Consider the following 24,438-nt stretch of genomic DNA (forward strand, 5'->3'; position numbering starts at 1 on the left):
AGGTCACCACCCGACAGATCCCTGTGAGCAGAGCAAATCCCTTGTACATCTTGAACAGTTGGCAGTACAAGGACTCCCAGCTAAGTTAGGAGGTCGTTTTTTCACAAATTACATTTGAACACAGTTTTTCCCACATTGCATCACTTACTCCCATCAGTTTGGGATCTTATCCTCCTTACCTTGGCAGTATGCGGAAATCGCCCGAGTAAGCCTCATATTTGTAGTTGATGACGTGCCAGTCAGTGTTGTACATCTTGATGCACTGTGGACCAGATACCGGATTAGCAGCAGATACAGTCACATGTAGAAAAGGGCCAACATGCACCCAGTTATTTCCTCTGTATAAAGCACCTATATCCCTGCTTTATGAGGGAAACTCTGGGTTGGTATCACTTGTTTATAACACGGAAAGGTGGCGTCTATTTGAGGTTTTCTATTTGCCGCTTTTTCTTTCAAAACTGTTAAAAGAACACTTGCTGCTGACTAAATGGATCTTTGTTTGTTAAATGCTAAATAATGTTGGCTCCGTTTTAACGAGCCCTTTGACGACACTTCCAGTGCTGTGTGACAGTAACGGGTGATGAACCCAGATTTAGAGCCTGGCAGCGCAGTGCGTTTATTTCATGCCAGATGAGTCAGGTTTTCATGGATGATTAAAGAAATCTTCTTTGCAACTTTGTGTTTACAGCTTCAATCTGCACGTTTACATTTTCTTTTCAACACTCAAATAAAGACGAGAATGAATGCAGAAATAAAGTGGAATCAGCTCATTTTATTGATCAATAATAAAAACAAAGTGTCGAGCCAGACTGCTGTGCACCAAGTCTCTTTTTGGATCTTGATAAAAGGTTTGCTGCTGCTGCTGTGTAGTCAACATACCTTTTTAGCAAACAGACCCCTGGCCTCTTGCTCGGCGTTCTGAGGAACAGAGGGAACGACGGTCCTCCTCTGCCGGGAGATCTGGGACTCCTGCATCCAAGCAAACGCAGCAACATAAACACAGGGAGACACATGGGAGCATGGACACATTACACACCGCAGACTCTTTAACCTGTGAGTCTGGAGACATAAAGTGTTTTGCAAAAGTATTTGTACCCCTTTGTGGTTTTTTATACATTTCTAATGATACAACTATACATTTTAATGTATTTATATGAAGCAGTCCAACATAGAGTAGGGCATATTTACATACAATACAGATATTAGAAATGTTTTGTTCAGGATGATGTGTAGTGTTAGTTCTCCACACTGCGTTTTGTATATAAAGGCCAAAAAATTCTGTTTTGTCTCTGTTGACCAGAGTAACATCTTTAGCTTCCTTCCTGACCCGGTTTACTGTGTTCCTCGGTCTTCATGGTGCTGTTTGGTCACTGGTGTTCTCTAACAAACATCTGAGGCTTTTATAGAAAAGCTATAATTAAGCTGACCAGCTTCTATGTCCCTGCTGAAAAAGCATCCCCGGAGCATGATGCCGCCACCACCATCTATTCTCCCAGAAAGGTTGTCTTTATTCTTAGGTTAAAATACAGATTGATTTTTACTAGTCAGTATTTTTTTCAGGCGACCAGTTAACATGAAACTAATTAAGAGGTATCAGATGAAAGATTGGTTAATACATGTGCAGGAAAAACTTTAGGATTTGTATTTACAAAAACTAAAGGGGAAAAAAATCTATCATTCTCCTTCTTCTTTACAAAATACACAACATTATAGTTGGTCGATCACATGAAATGTATTAGAACTCACCGAGACATCGTCAACAGGGCAGAGCAGCAGGTCTCTGTGGGGGTCACTGTGGATCTGAGCCTTTCTCTGAAACACCACTGCTTCGTAGTCGAGCGCCTCGATGATCTTTGGCTGCTCCTTAAAGGGGAAGATTGGAGAGAAGACAGGTGACGTGTCATTTTCAAACAAACAAAATACTAGCGCTGCTCAGAAAATAATATCAAGAAAAAGTTCAATATTTTTTGTCACTCGTTTCAGAAAGTGAAACACACATAATATATCGTTACACAGAGTGAACATAGTGAAATATTAAGCCTATTTTTCTTTTCCTTTTGATGATTATGGCTTACAGATAATGAAAACAAAATCAGAAAATTAGAAAGTTGAGTGGAAGGAAAAAGTATGGTAAGAAAAAATGACAGCCTTGAGTGGATTGCCAAGCATAATCCAATCAAGAATTTAGGGTAGCTTCACAATAAGTGGAATGAGGCTGGAGTCAGCCCTTCAAGATCCACTTCACACCTCACACATCCTACACATGGGCTACAAATGTCACATTCCTCATGTCAAACCACTCCTGAACCGGAGGCAACCCAGTCCAAAGCGTCTTACCTGAGCTAAAGAGAAAAAGAACTGTACTGTGGAGAAGTGGAGAGGCACAGAGTTCACGTTGCTTGAAGTCTAGTGTGAAGTTTCCACAGTCAGTGATGAATTGGGGTACCATGTCATCCGCTGGTGTTGGTTCACTGTGTTTGACCTTAACCTCGCAGAGAGTCTTGTCTTGTATTGTCAAGAGGAAGATTAGAGACATCAGACCCAACAATGCAGATGACCTGAAGGCTGCTATTAAAGCAACCTGGGCTTCTATTACAGCTCAGCAGAACCACAGACTGATCACCACCATGACACACCATTTTATTGCACTAATTAATGCAAAAGTAGCCAACAATGTACTCAGTGCATAGAAATAAACATACTTTCCAGAAGCCTTACATTTCTGTTTAAAATGCTGTTTTACTGATCTTATGTAACAGTCACAGAATTGTAGGTATTCATTATCTGCCATGATCATCAAAATAGCATGAAATAAACACTTGACATTTATAGAATGGAGAATACAACGTCTGTAGTTAATTACAAATTGGATTTGTTTGATACATGTTGGAATAAGTGGGTTCAACACATCACACAACATAAACATGTAGTAAAATGTATAAATATTCCAGGTCACCCCCGAATGTTTTGTTCTTAAAGTTTTACTGATGTGGAGATACTAAGTTGATTTAATATTTGTGTATAATGAATGTGTTAATGACTTTACAAACTAAAAAAAGAAATAAAGCCTTGAAATATTTCACTCTATGTGTAATGTGTCTATATGATATACAAGTTTTACTTTCCCCAAAAAAGTGACAAAAATATTGAACTATTTTCTGATATCCTTATTTTTGTAGTGGCACTGGTATTTCCTTTGTGATCTTAAATCAGATATTTTCAGCTTTGCTGTGGCTTTTTGCCATCAATGCCACAACTGAGCCACAGGAGATCAGGTGCTACTGCAAAGTTTAGAGCGATCTGACACAGCAGATCAACAGCTTCAAAGGGGTCTCTGTGAACAAGCCAACAAAAAACAGAAGATGACAAAAGGGGAGGAAACTGATTTAAAGCTAGAAAAGGGCCAAGAGGATGACCGATGCATTGGTAGTTATGTAAATAGAAAAATAACAGTCACATGCTACAACTGAGTATTTACACTTCCTGTTTTCAGTTTCATAGAAAAACGGATGATACAAAATGACCTACAGGCATCAGATCTACCCATCCATGGTTAGGTCAGGATATGATCACAAGCAAAAACTTAAACCTGTATATACAGATTAAAATTTAAGGTACATAAAGCGCCTGTGTGGGTCAGGCTAAGCAGTGAAGCTGAGCAACACCAGGATGTTTCTGCTTGAGCTTAAAGAATCAGACGGTGTGGATCTGATCGGCTTCTGTTTTCTGAAACAGGCTGAGCACTAGGGTTGCTTCTGGATAAACATTAAGCGAAGCATGCTCTACAGCTGGGGAAACAATGCAGTGATTTTCCACCTTTAAACAGCCTAACCCCCATTCACTGTAAAACCCTTTGAGGAAATATCTGCATGTGCAGCTGTACCGGGTAACTGCCTGATGAAGGTTTTTTTTTGTCAAGAATTACTCTGGGGCAAACTTTGTTTCAATTAAGAACGATGGCAGCAACTCAAAATGTGGGAACATTATTGCAGCAGAAGTGTTTTAGTGTCCTTCCAGAGAGCTTATCCTACACTTTAAGGTGCTGAGTAACTAGCCAAGAAACACCACAAAGATCACTAACGGCACCACGACAATCTTTCACAAAGAAAAGTTCATGGTGGAAAACTCTTTAAGGACTGATGGAAAAATACTTGAACCAATCTAAAAAAGTATAAAATAAAATATTGAAAGAATTTGGAATAGCTTTATTTGACATTGCAAACATCATCAGGTACAGTAAGGACTTCAGCAGAGTCTTTGATACATCAGACCGTAGCAACCTTAGATTGTATGGTAAATAATTTGGCAACAGAAGATAAAGGTTTAATCTAAATGTAAAAAATGAAATAATGGAGTTCCACAAGGCTCAATACTCGGTCCCAAAACTTTTTTCCTTCACGGCATCTTGGAAGCATCATCAGGAGTGTGTTCAATTTACACTGATGATGGTCTTTACATTATCTCTCTTGTTATTGTAATCTTTACTATTTGCTCACCAGTTTGTAGCTGGTTAAGCAGTTAGGGCTCTCCACACTGAGCCGCCACAAGGGTGGCTTTGAACTTTCCAACTCTTGGAGCAGGTTACAAATGTAGTCGGTTACGCAGCCGCTTCATGTGGACGAGACTACTTATCCGACCAAGAAGGGTTACTCTCTACTTTATACTGTTTAAAAGGTTCCCTTAACGACCCTTGGCCTTTTTATCGGATTTACCTTTAGTCCATATGTTTTTGAACTTTACCTGTTGGTACATGGTTCATATTATTGCACCTTAGTCTTGTTAATAACCAAATTGAATGTTTCATTGTTTTTTTTTAAATCTATGTCTATTTCTCTGTATTGTGTAAACACTTTAATCTCCTCCTGCAATTGAAATAAACATCTGCAAATTGAAAGACTTTAGCCGTGCAGAATTAGGTCAGATATTTCTAAATGCCATTTCAAACATGTTGGGATGTGTACACAGGCCATTTTTTTAAAGAATGTTTTCCCATTTGTTGTTTTCTAACCTGTAATTTGGGTTAAAAACTAAGGTGGTTATATGTTCACATGTTTTCCAGATTTTTCCACCAAGGCCTGATGCCCTCCAATGTCCACAGGAATGTTCAATCTAGCATTACTGCCTCTTTTTTCAACTTAGCGGAAAATAAAACAGAAGGCCCAAACCTACAAGTCTGCTAAAACCATTACACAGGACTGTGACACCTCTGCACTCAACAGCAGCTCTACTTCCTGTCATGTGCAGCGACCGCAGCGCTACAAGTTATAGCTACTTGTGTGCAGCTTGTCACACAAATTACTAAGAGGCAGAGGGAGGAAGCAGCAAAAAGAGAAGGAAAGACAGACGAGGGCAACTTCTGCTTTCACAGAGGAGTAGAGAAGCTGAGGAGTCGTTGGCTGGCAGTGAAGTCACCGTTTTGCTGATTAAGAAACAAAACAAAACAGAAAGAGAACGTGAACCAACTACTGGGTGTGACCAAACCGTAAAAGCCATCAAAAATCATTGCAAGCTCTCAGCACGTCTCACACTTTCTTTTCTTAACCATCAGTTTGGAAGCTGAACACCCAAACCGGACCACAGAGAACCGCAGCCCGCCTCCTGGGAAGGACAATGATGATGATGTTAGCAAGGCTATGCTTCCAGATGTCTGTGTCCCTTTACGCTCTCCATCTGTAAGGCACTAACGACTCCAACATGACCAAAGCTATTTCTTTATATCAACTCTGAAAGCGTAAAGCAGCTGTGCTGTCCCTGCAGCTGACCCGGCTAAGTGCTCCAGTCTGTCTGAAAGAGCTGAACACAAGTGCAGCTCTTTTTGAGAGCAAAATTAAACCTAACAAGCCTCTTTAATCTTTGCAATAGCTACTGTGTATTTTATAACACACTACTGGCTAACACTATAATTAGAGTCAATGAGGTTATTAAAAATCTAGCAAAAATCAATTTCATTACTGGCAACTCTCACCTGTGGGGTGCCTCAAGGATCCATATTTGGACCAGTTATCTTTTACTAAGTCACCTCATAAAATCATTTCATAGGGTCGTTTCATTCCCGTTACACTGATGATACTCAGGTTTACCTTTACTTGAACCCAAGAGATTTCACAAACAGCTCTGTTGGATGGGTTGACAATCAGATGCTTCAACTTTCTTCAGCTCAATTAGAGTTAACATCATGTTCTGAAGTAAATCAAGTTCTTTAGAGCAACCTCCAGGCCCAGGGAGGATTGATATTTATTGCTATTTTTATATTGTTGATTTTAAGTATTTTTACATAAAATCAACTCAGCAGCATATGACAGGAAAGTGAAACATTAAAGCAAAGTTGCCATGCTTACCGCCAATACAAGATGCTACAGAGATTTTAAAATGTCAGCTCTAAACAGATGTGACTTACCAAGCAGCAAACCAGGCTAAAAGGAAGGCTTTTTGTGATTTTGATTGATTGATTGACTGTGTCTCAATTATGTTAATCAGAAAATATTAGCAAATCTTCATGTAACATCAGTGCTCTGAAAAGATTCAGAAGGCCATAGAAAAATAGCACTTCCACCTTACTTTCCTACACATTTAAAACTGTACACACATTTTGATCAACAGATAAACTCAGCCTCCCACTGAGACATTGAAAAGTTCCGCAGCGCCTCAGCTGTTTACCGCACATGTAAAAGACTGCAGAAATATGCAGCTGCAGCTCGCAAGTTGCAACAATGACCCAATAAAAACATCACTTAATCTCACACTACACTTTGCAGATGCTTTACTTACCGGCTGAGTTGGGAGGGGAAAAGCACAAGTAAAACTGAAGCAATCACCTGCTCTCTGATTAATGCAGCTAATAATTTTTGACCAACTTGGACACTAATAGAGCATTGAAATGTCATTCCAAGATGGTAACTCTGTAGGTCCTTATTATAAAATAAAATAAAGATAAAGAACGAGATGATAACGTCACAGAAGTAACATGCCCAGTTATAACACAGCAGAACACTGAATGTTATCCTATTTATTTCCATTATTAACCTTTAACAATGGGAATAAATCAGAAGTGTCACACATACTTTTTTTAATGTGTCCTGCCGAACCGTTTCAGGCATACCATGTGGGGCAGATGGTTGCCTACATGTGTCAGGGCAGGTTTGCTCTATAAAAGGAATATCTCACACTATCCTAATTGCGTGATGAACTTTATTAATTCCAAATTCAATCCAGCATGAAAGTAGACAGACCACATTAATGTCTAAGTGACCTGTGTTTGTAAGACCTTTAACCATTTTGAGTAAATGTGTGTTGGTGCGTGGGTGTGTGTGTGTGTGTGTGTATGTGTGTGTGGGTGCGTGAGCATTAGGGTGCACCGGTTGATTGAGCTATTGATCATTTGGCCCCGATTTTCTTAATTTTGGGAGATCGGTGATCGGCCGATCCTTAAATGTGAAGCTGATCTTATCCACATGTCTGACCGATTGTGCAAGTTTTTTTTGTTTGTTTTTTTAAATGTGACAAATAAAAGATTAAAAGGAACTGCTCTAAACCTTTCACTGCCTCATGTGCAGTTAAACAAGTGTTTATTGTTTCACAGGTATTGGTCAATGTTTTTGAATAAAATAAGATTGGAACTTTGAAGGTGTATTGTGACCCTATAACACGAACAGTAAAACTAACACCTAACAGGGTCAGTTATAAAAAAAAATATGTTTTCAATCGGTATCGGCCAAAATCGGAATCAGCAGGTCAGGCTTTTTCAAGACCGGTAATTGGTGATCGGCCAGAAAACTGACATTTTCTCATTTCAACCAAATGTCCTAAATTTGTCTCTGTTACACAAACTTCGCTTTTTTTTTTTTTTTTTTTTTTTTTGCTAAATCAATGTTACCAGAGCTAAAGTAGCCACTAGTGATAACCACTACATAGAAACCCAATGTTTTTTGAAAAGCTTTGAGCTGTTTTGGAACTGTAGGTAAAAGTGTTCAAAATATGCATTTGGTGTTGTAAAGAAGGGTTTTTAGTTGTAAAGAAGGGTTTTTAGAGTTCCTCCAACAAGCAAAATACTGGGATGTAGAGTTGGATTTCATGGTACTTGAAAGCTACATTCAGGCAGAAAGTGATAGAATATTATGACCCAAAATTACTCACACTCCTGGCAGGGTTCTAAGAATTTGAAACAAAGATAAATTGATTGGTTCACATTTTAAAATTTATCCTGTGGCGAGAAGGTGTTGGGGCAACTGTGGCTTAATGGGAAGAGTAGTTGTAGTTTGTATGAAGTATGCTTTTTCATCCAACTACAGTGTAAACCACTTTGAGGACTTTTCCACCAAACCGGTTTAGGTTTAACTGGTGCTAAAGCTTTCTAAGCATCAGTTCTTTGTGGTTTCACCGACACCACTCTGGCCCTAGCCTTCAAACACCAGTGCTAACCCAGCACCAGCTAGACCAGATGAAAGAACTGCTTTCATCAGGTGCTAAATGGCACCATGTTTAAAACTCCAGAGTTTAGCTTCGTATTTCATTGTTTTGGTAGTTTAAAACTGCATTAATAAACCAAGATGCTGATATTAGAGCACCCGTTTGCTGAGATTCTCGAATAAATAATGTCTTGTTGGATAAATGGTCTCCATGCACTACCATTCTTCATAAAAACACAGATAAAACAATGCAGATTGTTACATTAACTATTTGATTTTTAAAGGGTTATAAAAAGAGGCATTTATAAAAGCGAAATGTTTACCATGAACTCAAAAGAATGCTTTTGAAGATCTCACTGATGCTAAAATAGTACCTTCCTCATAGAAGTGTGTTATGGCCAGCACAAACTGGTAGCTGAGGTACGGTAAGTTCACAGATTGGAAAAATATCCAATTTTTGTGTTTCGACAGGGAATCGGTTAGGCCGGGTCAAGCCGAAAATGGACTAATTCCTTTCACCCGCTGCTTTCTCAGTGGATCTTTACCTTTGAGGCATTAAAAAGTAAAGCTAGTTGATTAGCTATTTAGCTACATCATTACCTTGGAAATTCATTGGTTCACTGAAGGTGTGTCAGAAGAAAAAAAACGCTTGGCATCTACAGTCAAGTTAATTGAAATTTTCAGATTGCTGTGACATTTGGGATGAAAAACAGCAAGATGAATGTTATCAGCAGTATATTTGAGTTGGGAATATGAAAATGGCATTCAAATGAGGAAGCTTTAAAGTGAAAGTTAGTGCAGTGAATAAAACACACTCAATGTAAATTAAAATACATTGAGTACTTTACTCTGCTGCATTGGATGACAATGTAGCAGAGTAACAGACAAGCTCAACTGATGCTCAGGTGGACCTACTGTATAACCCACCTGACAGCAGACCAGCGTGCACAGCTGCAGGCTTGTGTTTCTCTGTCCGCTGTCATATAGATGTCAACGCTGAATTCCCATGAGGTGTTTCCCAAAAAGGCTTTCAGTTTAATTAAATAACATTACCACAAACACATAACAGAGAAGGGGTTTTTCAGGTTTGACCGAACATTCAAGATGCATGTTTGTTTGTCTTTACTGATAACAAAGGGCCCGACTTCTACTCTGTCGTTATCTGCTAAAATTAATACCTGATGATTTAATGGCAATGCTGATCTTCCACAGGATTACATGAGATCTTCTTTTCCTTGACAGTTTCCAAAATGATTCAGTCATGGATCTTTTTCAAGACAAACATGACCCAGAACTCAACATGAAGCGCTGCCTGATCTCCTGTGGTCCACAGATTCGTAACTGGCTGTGTGGAAAGTCTCAGGTTGTCTGACAGAGCTCTGCTGATCATCTCCTCACAGTGTTATCATTACGTGTCAACCAATGATGTAGAAATGTGTGCAATATGTCCATTTCTGACTGGCAGAGAAACAAATATTCTATGTAGATGCATAAGAATAAAATAAAACTTGGTTTAGATTTATTTTTAACCTGCAGGTCATGTTCACACCAAAACAGCCACACACTGAAAGTAACTGGATGCCTTTCGTACCCAGTCTACCCTGAGTGAGTCAAAGGAAGAAACCATGAAAGGGGGCAAACAGGAAATGAGCCATATTTCATGATATTTACCAGAAACAGTAAATAGCAGCCAAAAAATATTTGCTTAAATCACCATTACTAAACAGAACTAAGGTCAGTCAAAACAATAAATCAATCTCCCTTTTGCTGCCCCACTTTGCTGAGGAGACAAACCAGGAAGAGGAGAGTCCTTGTTCTACTAAGTAGTGATATGTTTAAACTGATAAATATAAACCAATAGAAATTTAAGGAAAACCCAAACTGGAATTTCTAACTGTATTCTGTTTATCCGGGAAGGATGGGCCGTCCAGTCAATAAGGAACTCGGGTCAAACAGCCCATCTATTTGTTCCGTAACTCAATCATAAATCCCACAATACTGATACAATCATTTGTCACGAGGTAATGGAACTACTAGTCTCCATTATACATATTAATCTGTTTGGACTTTATGTCAGGGTTTTATGTTCCTAGTGTGTTCATGCTCTGCACCCCAGAGATGCATTCAGCTAGTTGAATTCACTCACTGCCCTATAGGCTCACAGCTGATTTAGTTTTCAGATCTTTCCAATATTTCAATTTTTCACAGTATTCTAATTTTCTGAGACAATGAATTTGGGGTTTTTATTATCTGTAAGCCAACCATCATTAACATTACAAGTAAAGGCTTGAAATATTTCACTCTATGCGAGGAATCTATGGAATATATGAGGTCATCCTTCTAAAAGAAGAACTTTTTCACAATATTCTAATTATTTAGATGTACCTGCACTCAGGTTTTAGAACTTCAAACATTCAGTTACCGTGCCTTGCAGATGTATTAACACCCCTTTTTCACATTTTGTTACCTTACAACCTCAAACTTCTGTGACATTATTATAAAGTGGGAGGAAAATAAAATCTGTTTTTTAAGCTACTTCACAAATAAAATCTGAATTGTATTCACCCTCAAAGTCAATCCTATGTAGAACGACCCATTACAGCAATTACAGCTGCAAGCCTTTGGGGTATGTCTCTACCGGTTTTGCACATGTAATAAATAACATCTTTGCTCATTCTTCTTTGCAAAATAGCTAAAGCTTAATCAGATTGGTTAGTGAGTATCTGTGGACATCAGGTTTCAAGTTATGGCACTGATTCTCAAATGGATTTAGGTCTGGACTTTGACTAAGCCATTCTAACAAATTAATATGCTTTGATCTAACCATCCCATTGCCACCGTTGCCCCAGTGATGGCGGTAGGGGTTCGTCCTGTAACCGGTGGGTAGGCGGTTCAAACCCTCGCCCTGTCTGTCTCAGTCATTGTGTCCTTGGGCAAGACACTTCACCTGCCTTGCCTGCTGATGGTGGTCAGAGGGCCAGGTGGCGCTGATAGTATGGCAGCCTCACTTCTGTCAGTCTGCCCCAGAGCAGCTGTGGCTACAATGTAGCTTACCACTGTCAGTGTGTGAACGTGTGTATGACCAATTGTAGTGTAAAAGCCCTTTGGAGACCTCGGACTTGATAAATCGATATACAACTGCAGACCATTTACCCCATGGTAGCATAGCTATAAGTCTGGGGTGGTTGTCATGCTGGAGGGTCAGCCTCAGCTGGTCTATCACATAAACTCAATAAAATAAATTAAATTCTGGATGTAATGAGACAAAATGTGAAAACGTCCAATACTTTTGTAGAGCAACTGTTCATTTTTACATGGATTGACATAAATTTAAAGCGTCATCCAGCTGACAGGGAATAAAATGTTGGTATGCCGTGAACTCAGCCTTGGAGGGAGGGAGGGAGTCAAAAGTAACCTAAAGAAGGTACGCTTCATGTTCCATCCCAGGGATACAAAATGTGTCACATCTTCTGTTTTGGCTAAGAAAATGATCCAAGGAAGGAATGGAACGTTTGTAAAAGGCAGTCAATGCCTGAGGGAAAGATCTTCAGAAAGCCAGAAGAACTATCCTTACAAGCACAAGAACGCCAGGCTCCTTAGATACAAAGGTATAAAGACATGAGGGTAGGATCAGGACATGCTGTATACATAGAAAAATTCAGTCAAACGTCCAGGAAGAGCGCTGATTCTGCCAGAACAAAACTGACTGGAAGTTATCAGGAGAAAACACAGCTCAGTCAAAACTAAACGTTAATCAACTTGGAAGGACTCTAGAGAGGAAGAGGACAAGAAGGCTGAACCAGCAATGACAGTCACAGAAGGAAGCATGGACACAGCATGCCTGAGGGACTCCCAGACCATCCACCCTCCACAAAGCACCATTTGTTCTCCTCATCAGCCATTCGCTGCTTCTTCTCCGCAGCACACTACACACACGTGGCTCTAAACGCAATCAGGATACCCTTCACTTCCAGCTCTGTTTAAGGAAACTCAACCTTATCACAAGATTATTCCACTGAGGAGTTCATTCTGCGTCACACAGCTAGAGGTGATCATCATAAGACCACAGGCTAACAAACATGGAGCAGTCTGCTGGTACCCATGGTAAAGACGGGGAAAAAGCCTAAAATTAAAGCCATCTTTTACCATAAAATCTCATACTGAAAATTTTTGAAAGATCCAAATTTTAACTTGACTACATTTATTCAACAGGAAAAAGAAGATTTAAAAACTAAATGCTTATTAAAATAAAATAACCAGTTAGACAATTATTGCTAAGGATTTTTCCTTAAAATTTAAAATTAGTAATTCATGACTTTCTGTTTCCTTGCAGCAAAGAGTGGCACCTTGGGGGTCACCATAACAACCATTTTACACCATCTACATGCCAACCTGTTACTTGGGTGTGATGCAAGGAACTTTAACTGGAACCGTGTGGACAGATGACCATAAGATTTAGCTTTTAGTGTAAAAACTAGAGATCCATACCCAGAAAAGCAGCTCGTGCTGATTGTTAGGTGCGGTGGGGGATCTGTGATGCTGTGGGCCTCTTTTTCGAAAAGCCCTGCGAACCTTGTTACCGAGCATGGCATCATGAACTCAGTTTACTGGTGGACTCTACCGGTAAACTGAAAGTGGGTCGCCGCTGGGTCTTTCAGCAGAAAAAAGATCCAGAACATGTGGCCAAAGCAACAGAGAAATCCTTCACCAGAAACAAAAATCAACCATCTTTTATGGTTATCTCAGTCCTCAGACCTGAATCCTACAGAATCCCGTGTGAGCTGAGCTGACGAAGAGAAAGCACGGTTAAACCTGGGGCTCTGGACGATCTGGAGATGATCGTTTTGCACATTTTACCAGAGATGTCAACATGTCAAGAAAACAGCTTCTTTCTGAGACCAGTGGATGTTGAATGTTTAGAACACCACCTTTCTAAAGGATCGGTTATCCAAGTACCAACATGCTGGCAAGCCATCTTAAAAAGCTACAAAACAGGATTTGGACTTTCTCTGTTTCCTATGCTATGTCGCAAAAATAGAAAGAAAATTTTGATTCTTTTCTAAATGCAAGGATTGTTTGAAGTGAAAATTTCCAAGTCGCAAGTTGGAAAGATCAACGGGAAGGTCCGCTGAAGTCAGAATTTCAAGAGAGAAAGACAGCATTTTCTCACCAATCTAACTCTAGATCCAGCATATGGCTGCTGTGCATTTAAAACACAGCAACCGCTGCAGTGACAAAAGTTTGGTTTGCACTTATTCTAATTAGTATCCCATTAAGGTTCTTCCAATCAGAAATGCCAGCATAATCAGTGTTCCTAAACATTTTTCTTCAGTATCAGAATGTATAAAATGCAAAGAAATGCATTGTTATTAGCTAGTATCACTAATTACTCCCATTACTGGTAATAAGGCTGAAGCTTGGGAAAGCCATTTGTACTTTAAGCAAACAGTGCTGATAAACTCAGTTAAATTTAAAGACGTGACACTGCTGTGTTTCTTTAATTTCACACTGAGGATAAAGAACGTTTTCTGAAATCTGAATCTGAACTATGTACTGATAAGGGATGCAACAATATGAAAATGTAGGCCTATACCATTATTTGATATTAAAACTGCTGTTGTGGCCGAGAAACCGATATTAGATTTTCATTCCCTTTCAATACTGGGCTGCATCATTATCACATGCTCAAAGGAACACCACATGGCCAACCCCCTTCCCCTTCTGAAACAAACAACGACAAGATGGGAAAAAAAACATTGGTTTTTAATATCAGCCCAGTTTTTCTTATAAGAGCCAATGCCGATATGTTGAAAAATGACTAACATCAGGTGGTACGACTTAGTGCCGATATTTCGTGCAACCCTTAGTACAGATTTTCTGTCTTGCAACCTGAACCTGGTTGGGTTCCTAAATCTAACGTCCAACTTCAGAGGTCAAAAGAGTGCAACATAAGCAGCCATAAGTACTTGTTACTGGTTCACTTTCTGGGGGATCTTGAAATATTTACCTCTGAGTACTATCTGTTTGAAGAAAAGATCAATGGGTTTGAACTCGTCATCTTATTGGCTGCTTGGGCTGATTAGTTCTACATTACAGCTGATTTGCTTTCTTTTGATTCCTCGGAGTACTGACAAAGCCCCACCAGATACTACCAAGTGGTATCTGTACCACAGATTAAGAACCATGCTCAGAAAGTCACTCAGGATGAGAGAAAGTGTTAGCAGGTGGCTTCAGTTACAACAAAAACAACAGAGAACAAGTATTGGAGCGAAAGTCTGTGCTCACCATCAGTGTGGTCCAATTTCATCTCAAATGTCACCACAATGATTTACTCACATTTAAATGGCCCCATAGGCCAACACGGTTAAACGCTGCCTCAGCAGGGACGTTATGCTATTCATCTGAAGCCACTGCAGCCGAATCCCCTCTGAGTACTGCAGCCTGATCCAAGGCACCATCGATGCAGCTCACAATGCACCAGCACCACACATATTAGACTGGGTTCTCTGGGACTAGAGAGCCATGCTGCAGCTGTTTAACTGGCTCTGCTCCTTGTCCGCCAGCACACAAAAGGAGCCGCACAAGTGTGGAAAACAAACACGTGTGCCCCGGGTCAATGTCAAAGGGTTTTACAGCTACATGCAGGCGAAACTGTGACATTGGTCTGAATCCCTCTATAGGAGCAAACAGGACGATGCCCTTATTCAGACACACAAGGTGAAGGCACAAAGCAAAAACTGGTCCAACTCAAGAACAAACAGCGTAGAGGGGAGAATTAGGACAACTTATTTCTGAAGTCTATGAAATACGGAAGGAGCTCCAGCCTCTCCCTGTGATTAGCTACAAAGACCGCGGATAGCTCACCACCAGGTCCACGGTGCTCCTCACTGCCTCCGACACGCTCTGCCTGACTTCCGCGGCCGTCCCCGGCTTGCTCAGCCTCTTTGTGAATTTCCGCACCTCAGACATCGCGCCCCTCCGCTTGAAACCCGCTTCTTTTTCTTCTCGTTGCGAAACGGCGTGGATGTGGGCATGCCGCGCCGGTGGAAACGGAGCGGCAGTTCAGTGTGCTGACAGCCCGCCAGATGTGGGGACGTTGCGTCGGGGAGGAACCAGCCAGCGGTTCATGTCCTGAGGCGGGGCTGCTGCCGCCGCTGATGATGATGATGGGGATGGTGATGATGGTGGCGGTGGTGATGAGACGAGCAGCAGAGAGGGCCTTACAGTGCGAGATGCTTCACTACATGCTTCCGGTTATCAGTGGCGAGGGTTACCGAAGATCGTCAATATAACAAGAAAGCGAAGAGGGCGTTAACACAACATTTACCTTTTACTTGTGAATCAAATGTTGCTAAAAAAAAAAAGAATGTAACTCACCTGAAAGCTTTAATAATAATAAAATTTTAAGATTACTGCAGTGTCGTACAATTTTTCATTAATCTTCATTAATCATTAAAGGTAACGTAAGAAAATTGATGACACACTGCCATCTTGTGGTCATACTGCAAACTAATAAACCGCATTTTGCCTTTTTTTAATCCATTTTGCCTGCTGATGCTGGCAGACTCGGTATTGAAAATCCTCAGCACCTCTGTTAATGTACCCAGATATCAGTTGCTTTATACGTTAACACCAACTGTATATTAATTAATATTAATTCAGCAAATCTCTATTTTTAGACAAAACACGCAGTAGATGCCTTGCAAAATTATTAAAATCATAATAGTCAATGTACATCTGGCTTCCTTGTCCTTGCTTAAGAATTTCATCTCCACAGCATGATGCCACCACCACCATGTTATTCATTGAGGATAGTGTGTTCAAAACGATGTGTGGTATTAGTCTTCTACCATATTGGGGTTTTGTATCTAGACCAAAAGGTTCAAGTTTGATCTTATCTGATGGTCTTCCTAAGCCGTGACAAACTTTAAACAGGACCTCCTAAGGCATGCTTGTTTATCATCCTTAAAGGCAAGATATGTGGAGTTGTTCTTTTGACACATTCTCCTACTTTAGCTATGGATCTTTGCAGCTCCTCCAGAGGTATCATGGGCCTATTGTCAGATGTTCAATGTTTGGCATATTGTTTTATAACATCTCTTTTAAACCTTTCCAAAACCTTATCTCTCATCTAACGTGCTTCTGGTCCTAATCATGCCATTTGTTATTTAACAAATCGATGAGGCCTTCACAGAACAGCTAGATCTACTGTATACTAAGATCAAATCACACAGGTGGACTCCACTTACTCATTAAATGACTAGAAACGAAGGGGCCATCTCAAAACTGTTCCCACAAAGTTGGGAGCATGGAATTGTCCAAAATGTCTTGGTATGCTGAAGCATTTAGAGTTCCTTTCACTTGAACTAGGTCCAGGTCCTGAAAAACAATCCCACAGCATAATCTGCCCACCACTAAACTTTACACTTAGCACATAACAGTCAGATAAGTAACGTTCTCCTGGAAACCACCAGCCCTGGACTTGTTCATCAGATTGCCAGATGGAGAAGCGCGATATGTCACCTCAGAGAACGCACCTCCACTGCTCTAGATTCCAGTGGCAGCAACTTTTACACCACTGCTTCCGACACTTTGCAATGCAGTTGGTGATGCAAGTCTTAGATGCAGCTGCTTGGACACGGAAACCCAGTCCATGAAGCTCTCTGCACACTGTCCTTGGACTAATCTGAAGGCCTGTAGCGATCGCCTCTGCAGAAAGCTGGCCACCTATGCACACAGGCGACTGTGGCTCAGAAGGAAGAGTAGTCGTCTTGCAATCAGAAGGTTGTGGGTTTGATTCCAGCTTCCTCCTGCTGTATGTCGATGTGCCCCTGGGCAAGGCACTTAACCTCAAGTTGCCTACCGATCTGCGTATCGGTGTATGAATGTGTGAGCGTTAGTGAGTGCGATTGGGTGAATGTGGCTCTAGTGTAAAGTCTGTATGACTGGAAAGGCGCTATATAAATTCAGTCCATTTATTATGCACGTCAGCATCCGCTGCCCCTGTGCTGTCAGGTTAAGTAATCTATCACTTCATGGCTGAGTTAAAGTCGTTCCAAATCGCTTCCACTTTCTTTTAATACCACTGAGCTGGCAGTGGAATATTTAGGAACAAGGAAGTTTCCCAACTGGACTTGTTGCACAGCTGGAATCCACCGAGCTCCTCAGAGCGACCCATACTTTCACTAATGTTTGTAGAAACTGCATGATTTTATACACCTGTGATTGGAACACTTGATTTCAGTTATTTGGATGGATGAGCGAATACTTTTGGCAACATAGTGTGTGTTCATATTTTCTATTAAAGTTTGTAATGTAGCATCAGTGAGGAGAGGGTTTAAATAGGAATGTATACAACACCTTTAAACTTTTAGTTAAGGTTAAATTGGTTCACCTTGCTAAACATGCATCACTGCATTCTATATACAAGTACAATGATTTAATTATACATGAATGACACACACACACACACATACAAAACTCTTAGTAGTAAACATGTATTAAGAAAATTGGACTTTGAAACTTAAAGTAGGATAAAAGAAATGCACCTATGCAGATTGCTATAGTGATGGACTATAGATGCTTGACTTCTTATTTATTTGAGAATTTATTATAAGATCTGAAGTAAGATGGTTTAATGCAAGCGCTCAGCAATACAACTCAATGGGGTACAGTTCCTTTGACCAAATGTCCGCAACATTTTGTATCACAACCGTTTGGCAGAAAGAGAAAAAGGGAATTCTGACAGCCGGTTCCATATCAGAGGTGAGCTACTTTTCATCGTACTGGGTCAGTTCTTTCAGAGCCCAGTTCTTCATGTCTATCTCCTGCCGTAATCTGGAGTACTCCTCAGCCAGGGCCTCAAACGCTTTGCCCAAGATCCCAAAGGATGACAGCTTTAACTCCACAGCCTGCTTCTCAGCTTTACAAGCCTTCAGTTCACACTCCAGCCTCTCCCTGCAACAGTAAAACAGAATAAAGTGTTACATTTGTGCATAAAACTCAATCAAAGTGCAGATTCTCCAATAGTAGCCTCACTAGTGAAAAACAACAAGCATTTGGTTAGTAGAGATAAGACAAACATCCACTTGCCTTATTTTTCGGTGAGCAGAAACTGTGTCAGGAGAGTAGGTGTCCAGCTGAACTTCCACCATCTCAGTTCTTCAAAGGAAGAAGAATAAACATGTGAAAAATGCGAGACATAACTGAATGGCCCACCATGATATATACTATCCCACTTTGACCAATTATGCTGCTACTGACACCAGGGTATCAGTGGCATAATCTATCGATGATGGAAGTTGCAACCAAAGGCCTCCGTAAATCTAACACATAGTTTTGAACATCAATTTAAATCTTATCCTAATATTTGATGTGACTCAGCAGCAGTCCAAACTGTGCCCCGGCTCATTTAAGCTGTGTTTTTATCTCAATGCTTTCAAACAATAACAACTTTAGGCATCTAATCATTGCTTTTCAACTGACATGCATCCTGCTAATACATCTCTATGGAAAAGGACAAAAGAGCCTTGACATATGAAGAAAAACAACTGAAGCAGCCTTACTTGATCTTCTGCAGGACTAGTTCACATTTGCCTTCAAAGTAAACCAATTTCTTCCTGTCCAGGTCTGTCTGGATCTTCAGTTTGTGATCCAAGATGAGCGTCTGGAGGAGCTGGATGCATTTAATCAGCTCCTGGTTTGAGAGAAAAGAAGGGAACAAAACATAGCTGTGACAAGCTAAGAGAGAAATATTTAGAGGCACTATCTATAGGATAAATTGGTCAAAGAACATACATTTTGCAGCTTTTTTCATATTAATATGGTCTTAGTCATTGGAAAATGTTAACACAAATCCTATAGTTCCTAATTATAAATTAGCCAAAACTATGATAAAGTGGGTGCATTTCAATGTCATTAGATCATCTGAACAAAACACCAAAATTGCTGATGTTTCCTACTGATCACATGGACAAGCTGAGGATATAAACCACCAAAATGAATATTTTCATACCAATCAGAAACAATTTATTTGTTAAAAGTATAACCCCTGCATCCTTAATAAAGCATGGTGGTGGCAGTATTGTAACGGCTGGTAAGTTTATTTATGTATCAGACTGTTATTAGTCTCAAGAAATAGATTGATTACTCTGAAGGGTCATTTCTATTATTAGGCTAAAATAAACCTTCCTGGAGCCACAGACCTGCCCCCTTGTTCCTGAGAATGACACAGAGATCTGAGCCACAGACATCCAAAGGCCCCCCAGAGCACGGAAACCCCGGGTGGACTACCCCGCCGGGACTACCGCAACCCCCCCAGAGAAGAGCAGAGGAGAGCCCCAAGGGAACCGCCCAGTAGCCACATTGCAGAAGCTCCAGGGAGCCCATAGGCCCCGCTGTCAGCCATCTATGCCAGAGCAGATCCAGCCATGGACCCTGAGACCTCAGGACACATCACTCCTCAAGCAGAGACCTGACAGAGCCAGGGGGCCCAGGCCCCGGCAAGCAGCCACCGGGAGTAGACCAGCACCTACCAAAGCACCCAGCCCCGAACACTAAAGAGCTCCCTGTCAACCCAAAAGGTTAATAAACCTCAGACCTAAACATTTAAAAAGTAAAATTGAGGTTGTAGCTTCCTTGGGAGAATATCTGTGTATAGACCTATGCAGTGAAAGTTTTCCATCTCATTTTTTATTTTCTGTCTGTTAAAGAGAGAATAAAAACACTGAAATTTAAAATAAACATGTCTGACACTTCAAAATGAAATAAATGAGTCAAACAGGTTGTGACCAACATGGCCACACTTCTTTCCAGTTCCAACCACAAGGCTTGATGGAGTCTCTCAGTTTCTCCATCAGTTAATGAGCAGCTTTTTTTTGTAGCAGCAACCACAGCCTCAGATTCATCTTTGAGGCCTTTTTTTTATTTATTTTGCAATCCACACAGTGGAGTACTTCACTACATGTGATGGAGCATTGCCCTGTTTAACATCATGGTCTTCTTATTTATGCAGACTTTTTTCTGTACCACTGCCTGACATGGACCCATCCATCTGGTCCTTGAGGAGTAACTCATCTCTTCAACACACAAAACATTTGAGGAAAAAAAACTTTCTTCAAATATTGGCCAAGTCTTGATATTTCTACTGATCCGTATTGTTTAACGATGGTTGGGTTTGAGCCTCTCCTGCCTCGGTCATGTTCCTGAACAATGACTACCTTGTACTTCTGGACCCCCCAGGTAGGTTGTAGTTCTGGAACATGATATGGGGGAGAACAGGCTCCAGGCGGCTTCAGATCCGATTCTTCTTAAATCTTTGTTCATTTGCATCTTTTCTTCTCAACATGTTTCTTGCATCCTATATGACTTATTAGAAACAAAACCTTTAATGGTTCCAAGATGACGCCCCAATATCGTGCCGCATCCTTTTTCAGAGTCAGTGAGACTCTTTTTGGCCCATTTTTCCAGAGGAATAGGAGCTGCCTAATAATTATGCACACCTATATATGGTGTTGATCTCATTAGGCCAAACCCTCTCTCATTGCACAAATACACATCACCTAATATCCTTAGATCCAGTAAGCATTCAAGTTTATGCAGCTTGGAGTTGGGAAATATGCATAAAACTACAGAGTGAACTACATTCACATGGTTACTTACAGAGAGGTAGAGCTGGGTTTGTCTTCGCAAAAGAACTGTGTTTTCTCGACAGATCTCCTTCAGGAGCTCGGTTCCTTTCTTCTCTTTGTCCAGCAGGGTGGACAGATGCGACAGCTTGTTGGTCTTCAGACCCTCACTCTCATTCTCTAGAGGAGGGTACAAACAACATGTCATTGAGCCTGAAGGTACCAGAAGTGAATGTAACATTGACCGAGAACAGCAGGCGGATATATATCATCATCTTTGGATAACTACCCCATTCGGGCTGATAGTAAGAGAGGAGGCTCAGACACTTGTCTTTTAGATGTTTCTCCAGCTGTCTGGGAAGAGCCTGCCTCATTCGTTGCACATTCTGTGGAGGATAAAGTACAGTCAGGTATGTAGAGAAACAATCTAAAACTGGACTGTTTTAAATTTTGCTCTTAAAGACTCTGATTTTAAGAGAACTAAACTCCCTTTCTTCTGCTCAGGCTTTTTTTTTCTTTCAGAAATGTACCTTTTCTGATGGCAGGAGCTGGGTCACTTGTTGGGGCGTTAGGCCAAGTATCAGTGGCTGGTCCTGGCTAGTAGTGCTGCTAGGATCCAGCTGTCTGACACACTGAGTCACACACAGACACCTCTCCATTGTTTCATAGAACTGTGGAAAAGATATTTTAGCAGCATATTCAATCACACAAATACCAGACATATGAAACCATTAGGTGAAGGCATGTTAGATTTAATAATTTGCAAACAATGTCGACAAAGAGCTTGAAAATCCAAAACTGAATTAAGTAAGTTATAGAGCGTTGCAGAGAAGTTGGTGAAACATACCATGTTCTGATCAGGAGGAACTTCGTTGTTGTGCTTTCTGACACAGTGCTCTTGGATCATCTCCTGCAACCCTCTGTGGAGGCTCTCAGAGCGGAGCCACTTGCGCTTCTGGCTCTGCAGTTTCTGCTCAGCCTACAGGCAAACAGCCACCAACTTAACATTGAAAACTACACAAAAACCCTGTGAATGTTTCTGGAGTTCTTCCTGTGGGCCATTAGAGGTCACTGTGCTACAACCTGCTAAGTGATTGAATATCTAGCTTATAAATCCAAAACAGAAACTCACTCGCCTGATTTATTGTTACAATAGTAATCAGAGGTTTACATCCACTCAGCTAGACCATGGATGTCAATTATTTCTTTTAGGCTTTTGTTGATTCATATGAATTTTTTGCAAAAGATAGAATGATCATACAGCCCATCTTTTTTTTTTGGACTTCCTCTAAACAAAAAAAAAAAAACCTGAGGGTCAAAACTATACATACCTGCTCAAATACATACAAAAAAGGTTCATGTTAGCAAGTTGGAACCCCACCACAACAAACAGATGTTTGCCTAATTCCGTCTGGATAGTTTACCGCTCTTCTTGACAGGATTGGTAAAGTTTATTTGAACTGTTTTTTTCCCTGCCATAAACCCGGCTGTTAATAAAGCTCAACAAGGTCAATGTGAAATAATTCCTGATGCTTTATCCATCTCAGAACCCATTCTGATTGGTCTGTGGCATCCCTGTGCAAGCTGTTGATGTAGATCCTTTAAACTGTATGAAACTGTCTCCTTTAACAAGCTTCTCGCAATAACTTGCTGGGAGTTTGGCTCATTCATCCTGGCAGAACAGGTGTAACTGAGTCAGGTCTGCAGAAAGACTTCCTCGTTCACACCTTTCCAGCTCTATTCACATCATTTCTATGTGATTGAGATCCGGGCTTTGTGATGGCCAGGTCAAAACATCACCTTAAGCCTAGTGCTGCATGATATTATGAAAACATGCGATATGAAATAATGTGGGTGAATGTTGTGATAAATAGATGAGTAAACCATGTCTTTCTGCTTTGTGTTCACGGCGTCATAGATCCCAGATAATAAGTAGTCTATCCAACTATTTATTGTTAGCACAGTATGTATTGAATATGCATGTTACAAAGACCTGAACTGAAATAAAAGTTAGCTCATTACTTATGTACTATGCATTCAGGCTCTAATAGACTCATTGCAGCATAAGAGGAGGTGGTAAAGAAACTACAACTAAGATGTTAACTGCCACTCTTCTTGTCAGCAAGAAGCAACATTTTGAGTAAAACCTTGTTGTTGAGTTGGAAATAAAGAATTTTACACTTTTTCAGTAGTTGGGTAAGAGATCTTGCTGCTTGCTATGAACCTAGAGAACCTAAAGATATGAGCACTTTTCAAATATTTATTTATTATGAAACTCCCCCAAATTATTGCAAATTTTATGTTTTCATGTACTTCACAGTTGATATGTGACGTTGCTGTCTCAGGCCCCCATTTTCCCTCTAAATGTAACAGTGGTCATTATACCCTGAAGCCTGTACACTGTGCAGACCCCCAGCTCTCTTCCTGGTTTTTATTGGTTTCTCCCTGTTGTGTGTTTGAGGTGTGGCCTTAAAATACATCCATAGGTGAACCTGAACTTAAATGCTGTGAATTAATCTATCAGAGGCTTACAAAGTCATGACATCATTATCATCTGGCCTTCCCAAATTATTTAAAGGCATAGTAAACAGTGTATGTAAACTTCAAAGAAAGAAATACATCATTCTCTCTCTCAGAGTGGCATTTAATAAGGATATTTTTTTATTTTTGTATTTAATGTCAAACTGAGACAAAATAGTTATGACTTTTTTCTACAGCGCATTTAAAGATCCGGTTGCAGCTGTATTCATGGCGTTTAAACATCCAGCTGATCTTACCTTGTCCAGCTCCGTTTTAAGCGGGACAGTGAGTCCGGTTTTGTCCACATGTTGGGTCAGAGTGGCCAGGAGTTTACTGAACAGCGGATTCTGGGTCAAGTCTTCCTCTGTCACGTCACACAGTGGGAAGGAGGCGAGAACTGCGTGGAAAGATTGTGAACATTAGAAGGGGAAGGCCTGATTAAATCGACGTCATAACATTTTACTGAGAAAAACGCTAAGTTACAGTTTTTTTTACTTTTACTTTGTGTTACACGTCATTAAACGGCGATATGTAAAAGCTAAACGTTGAATCTCTAAGCCTACATTTCAAATACGCCCGAGGTAACCCAGGGCACAGCTTTTCTTACCCTGTTGATGCAAATTGTCCCCCTTCCCGAGCACTAAGATGTTCGCTGTCTCGAGGCCAGCGGACATTTTCAGCTAGATGTTTCTCCTCTGTGTTCCAACTGACCTAAAAGAGTTTGTTCTGTCTTTCACCCACGACAAATCAAATAAAAAAGGCGACGCCAAAAAAACGAGTGCTTCCTGAATCAAGTTGCGCGCGCCTACATCAAGTCTTTCTATTGGTTAACTAGCCCACGTGGCTACAGCATGTAAACATAGGATGGCAAGCCAACTATGGCAAGC

General features: G+C 40.6%; 2 protein-coding genes across 4 annotated transcripts in view; both read right to left on the reverse strand.

Moving 5' to 3' along the window:
* dock11 (dedicator of cytokinesis 11) overlaps window positions 1-15,783 on the reverse strand; it is a 120,170-nt gene extending 104,387 nt beyond the window's left edge. For all 3 annotated transcript variants that reach the window (XM_047385737.1, XM_047385736.1, XM_047385738.1), the window contains exons 1-4: window positions 15,270-15,783; window positions 1,747-1,863; window positions 880-969; window positions 180-262 (exon numbers count right to left, since the gene is read on the reverse strand). In XM_047385737.1, the coding sequence (XP_047241693.1) occupies window positions 180-262; window positions 880-969; window positions 1,747-1,863; window positions 15,270-15,374 (395 nt within the window). In that variant the 5' untranslated portion in view covers window positions 15,375-15,783. The remainder of the gene's footprint in view (window positions 1-179; window positions 263-879; window positions 970-1,746; window positions 1,864-15,269) is intronic.
* A 2,210-nt stretch (window positions 15,784-17,993) lies between these two features.
* haus4 (HAUS augmin-like complex, subunit 4) lies at window positions 17,994-24,373 on the reverse strand. The gene is made up of 9 exons (XM_047386328.1): window positions 24,159-24,373; window positions 23,809-23,948; window positions 21,879-22,010; window positions 21,562-21,702; window positions 21,321-21,417; window positions 21,066-21,211; window positions 18,971-19,101; window positions 18,498-18,566; window positions 17,994-18,362 (listed from the first exon to the last, which is right to left on the reverse strand). The coding sequence occupies exons 1-9, from the start codon at window positions 24,223-24,225 to the stop codon at window positions 18,176-18,178; spliced, it is 1,110 nt and encodes a 369-aa protein (XP_047242284.1). The 5' UTR covers window positions 24,226-24,373; the 3' UTR covers window positions 17,994-18,175.
* Window positions 24,374-24,438: the final 65 nt, after the last annotated feature.

This window comes from Girardinichthys multiradiatus, chromosome 14 (genome assembly GCF_021462225.1).
Source record: "Girardinichthys multiradiatus isolate DD_20200921_A chromosome 14, DD_fGirMul_XY1, whole genome shotgun sequence".
NCBI classification, from domain to species: domain Eukaryota; kingdom Metazoa; phylum Chordata; class Actinopteri; order Cyprinodontiformes; family Goodeidae; genus Girardinichthys; species Girardinichthys multiradiatus.

Excerpts from the sequence above, each read along its gene's own strand:
- haus4 (XM_047386328.1), bottom strand. The coding sequence starts at position 24,225 with ATGTCCGCTGGCCTCGAGACAGCGAACATCTTAGTGCTCGGGAAGGGG. Across the intron at positions 19,102-21,065 it reads AAACCCAGCTCTACCTCTCT|GAGCTGATTAAATGCATCCA; the intron begins GTAAGTAACCAT and ends CTCTCAAACCAG. Across the intron at positions 18,363-18,497 it reads TCTGCTCACCGAAAAATAAG|GGAGAGGCTGGAGTGTGAAC; the intron begins GCAAGTGGATGT and ends TTACTGTTGCAG.